The sequence below is a fragment of the Triticum aestivum genome, chromosome 5D (assembly GCF_018294505.1).
Source record: "Triticum aestivum cultivar Chinese Spring chromosome 5D, IWGSC CS RefSeq v2.1, whole genome shotgun sequence".
NCBI lineage: Eukaryota > Viridiplantae > Streptophyta > Magnoliopsida > Poales > Poaceae > Triticum > Triticum aestivum.
In genome coordinates, this window is record NC_057808.1 from 394,573,250 (window position 1) to 394,576,797 (window position 3,548).

Consider the following 3,548-nt stretch of genomic DNA (forward strand, 5'->3'; position numbering starts at 1 on the left):
CTTCTTTGTTGTTGCTTCAGTCAATGCTCTAGTAGGTGTGAACCTGGTTTTTTTGAAGTAGGTGTGAACCTGGTTGTTTTGACGGTTGTGTTGAACTTGTCTAAAGCTTGCTTGGGTAATCCCACATGTCTCATAGATTTAATCATAAAGCTGGGAGAAAAAGTATATCTTTTCTTACAAAACGTATGGGTGGCAGTTGGATACGCAGCCCCACGAGCCCAACATGCTGCTCCACTTGTGTTACTTGTAAACAGCCACTGTCATCGTTCAGTTTTGTTTCTTGTTTGGATCACTTCAGGGACTTTTGTTACCAACTCTCTAATCCACCTCAACGGAGAATGCAAAATGCAAGGAGGATGCACCTGTCACTGCTCGCCGACTGCATGCCTGCATGCATGAGACCTGATCCGGTCTCACACACATCACACATGCTGGCTTGACAGCCGATCTGCTGATTAATTCTTAAGTCAATTCAACACGCATGTAAGGTTTAATCATTCCCAGTCGTCTCGTTAGCTACTACTTGCAAATAAATAAAATGCCACCCACCATGACCGTGTGCATGCACATGCCTCTGCTTGAACGGTTCAATCGATCCAATCATCAGCTAGCCTCGCATTGCCTCAAAAAAGAAAACCTATATATAACGCATTTGGTCGAGCAACGAAAACACACCAATATCATCGAGACATCGACACACAAGCCAACCAAACTACTGCAGCGCAGCGGTTAGCTTCTTCTTGCTTCAATCCACAGCGAGCTCCAGCGGCCAGTGCCATTAAGGAGCTGTCTGGTGGTGCCACGTCTACCGCAGGCACGATGCTACCGTCGGCGAGGCCACTGCTCGCCCCTGCCGCCGCCGTCCTCTGCTTCTGGCTGCTGGTAGCCGTGGCGGAGGCCAAGGTGCACCACTACAAGTGGGACATCTCCTACCAGTTAAAGTCCCCCGACTGCTTCGAGAAGCTCGCCGTGACCGTCAACGGCGAGGCTCCCGGCCCGACCATCCGCGCCACGCTGGGCGACACCATCGTCGTCGACGTCCATAACAAGCTGGAGACCGAGAACACCGCCATCCACTGGCACGGCATCCGCCAGATTGGCACGCCGTGGGCTGACGGCGTCGCCGGCGTCACGCAGTGCCCCATCCTGCCCGGCGAAACCTTCACCTACAAATTCGTCATCGACAGGGTAAGCAACATATATACATCACATTGCAAGATATGACGTTTTCTTTTCTTTATTTATTTATTGCGGGAAATGTCATTGATTCTCATCTCTAAATGTGTTTTCAGCCTGGCACGTACCTGTACCATGCGCACTACGGGATGCAGCGCGTGGCGGGGCTCAACGGCATGATCGTGGTCACCGTGCCGGAGGGCTTCGTCGAGCCCTTCTCTTACGACGAGGAGCACACCGTCCTCCTCGGCGACTGGTGGCACAAGAGCGTCTACGAGCAGGCCACAGGCCTCTCCGCCAACCCCTTCGTCTTCGTCACCGAGCCACAGTCTCTCCTCATCAACGGCAGAGGAATGTTCAACTGCTCGCTCGCTCCCAGTGGAACGTGCAACGCCTCCCGCCCCGACTGCGCTCTGCCGACTCTCTTCACCGCCGTGCCGGGAAAGACATACCTCCTCCGCATCGGCAGCCTCACCTCGCTCTCCTCGCTCTACTTCGAGATCGAGGGCCACCCGATGATGGTGGTGGAGGCCGACGGGCACTACGTGCGGCCGTTCGCCGTGAGGGGCCTCTTCATCTACTCCGGCGAGACCTATTCCGTGCTGGTCAAGGCCGACCAGGACCCGCGGCGAAACTACTGGGCTGCGTCCCACGTCGTCGGCCGCAACCCCAGCCAGACACCCAGCGGCAAGGCCGTCGTCAGCTACGCCTTCAACGGCAACAACCCGTGGATGCCTCCGCCCACGGCGCCACCGGCTGGCCCGCCATGGAACAACACGGCTATCAGGGTGGATCAGAGCAGGGCCATCTTCGCGCACCCACACTTCGTAGAGCCCATGCCGGCGAGGGCCGACCGCACGCTGCTCTTCCTCAACACCCAGAACCGGATTGATGGCCACATCAAGTGGACCATCAATGGCGTGTCGCTCATGTTCCCGGCCACGCCGTACCTCGTGGCGATGAAGCGCGGCATGAAAGACGCGTACGAGCAACGCCCGCCGCCCGACATGTACGACCACATGAGCCACGACATCTCCGCGCCGGCGCCGACGAACGGGACCGTGGGCAGCCCGGTGTACCGGCTTGCGCTAGGCTCCGTTGTGGACGTGGTGCTGCAGAACTCCAACATGCTCAACAACAAGAGCGAGACGCACCCATGGCATCTCCATGGGCACGACTTCTGGGTGCTCGGCTACGGCGAAGGTAAGTTCAACCCGGCCGCAGATGCATGGAGGCTGCTCAACGTGAGAGATCCGATCATGAAGAACACGGTGCCACTGCACCCGGATGGGTGGACGGCGGTGCGGTTCCGGGCGGACAACCCCGGGGTGTGGCTGTTCCACTGTCACGTGGAGGCGCATGTGTTCATGGGCATGGGTGTGGTCTTCGAGGAGGGCGTCGAGAGGGTCGGCCGGCTTCCGTCGTCCATCATGGGGTGTGGACGATCCAAGGGGCTGCACTGATCAGATCAAAGTTGAAGGGTAGATGAACAACACTTTTTTCTTGTAAATAAACAGTGGCAGGCTTGGGCCAAAATGTTTTTAGTTTCTCGGGCCCAGATTGGCTGCTTATTTTGTTGAATATAAGCTAAGGTCATCGGTTTGTCTAAAAAAAAAAAGTTAAGGTCATCGGGGCATCAACAAATCATATTCATGTTCTGGAGAGTTAAGGAATGATTTAATCTTTGGAAGGGAATGGAAAATGCGTGCGTTTCTGCTATTTTTATATATGGATACTATATAGGTCGTCGTTCTCGTCTTGTCGTTCCATTGGAGAGTTGGTTCTTAGTTACAGTCAGACGGTGTACCTAAGTGGATGAATAATACCTTTATTGGAATATATTTTGGGTCCGATATTCACCACACGTGTGGAATATTAGACATTCGCCCACACACCGTGTGTGGCGTAAGCAGGAGGCAGCCCACATGGGTCATGTGTGGGCAAACATTAGAACTGTCCACATGTGTGGGCGCAGCTACTTCGTGTCACACGCCCAACAAGTATTCTCATCCCCACTCCGCGCGTGTGGCGCGAAGCAAATATGCCCACACATCCTGGCCCAGCTACGTTAGTTACCCGCGGGTTGACGCTTTAGTTACCCAACTTTAGTTATCCGGGATGGCAAATGTAGTTGTAAAAGCATGGCAACTCTCTCTGTTTTTGTTAACTATAGTTGTCATGTCTAATTTATGGTAGTTGTCGCCTGTAATCAAACCATAGTTGCCGTGTGTGATTAACAATTGCCACATGTGGTCAAACAATAATTGCCATGTGTGTTTACCTAGTTGCCACGTGTGGTCCAACCATAGTTGTCATGTGTGTTCCTGGTTGCCACGTACGCGCAACTGCAGTTGCCACGTGTGGTCCAACCA

General features: G+C 54.1%; 1 protein-coding gene across 1 annotated transcript; it reads left to right on the plus strand.

The window, feature by feature from the left end:
* Positions 1–690: 690 nt before the first annotated feature.
* Positions 691–2,804, plus strand: LOC123125100 (L-ascorbate oxidase). The gene is made up of 2 exons (XM_044545633.1): positions 691–1,188; positions 1,293–2,804. Exons 1-2 carry the CDS (start codon positions 820–822, stop codon positions 2,637–2,639), a joined length of 1,716 nt encoding a protein of 571 aa, XP_044401568.1. The 5' UTR covers positions 691–819; the 3' UTR covers positions 2,640–2,804.
* The last annotated feature ends 744 nt before the right edge of the window (positions 2,805–3,548 follow it).

What these genes read in the sequence shown, in the direction of transcription:
- LOC123125100 (XM_044545633.1), top strand. Translation starts at nt 820, where the DNA reads ATGCTACCGTCGGCGAGGCCACTGCTCGCCCCTGCCGCCGCCGTCCTC. An exon ending in ACAAATTCGTCATCGACAGG is followed by an intron (nt 1,189 to 1,292) that starts GTAAGCAACATA and finishes ATGTGTTTTCAG; the next exon opens with CCTGGCACGTACCTGTACCA.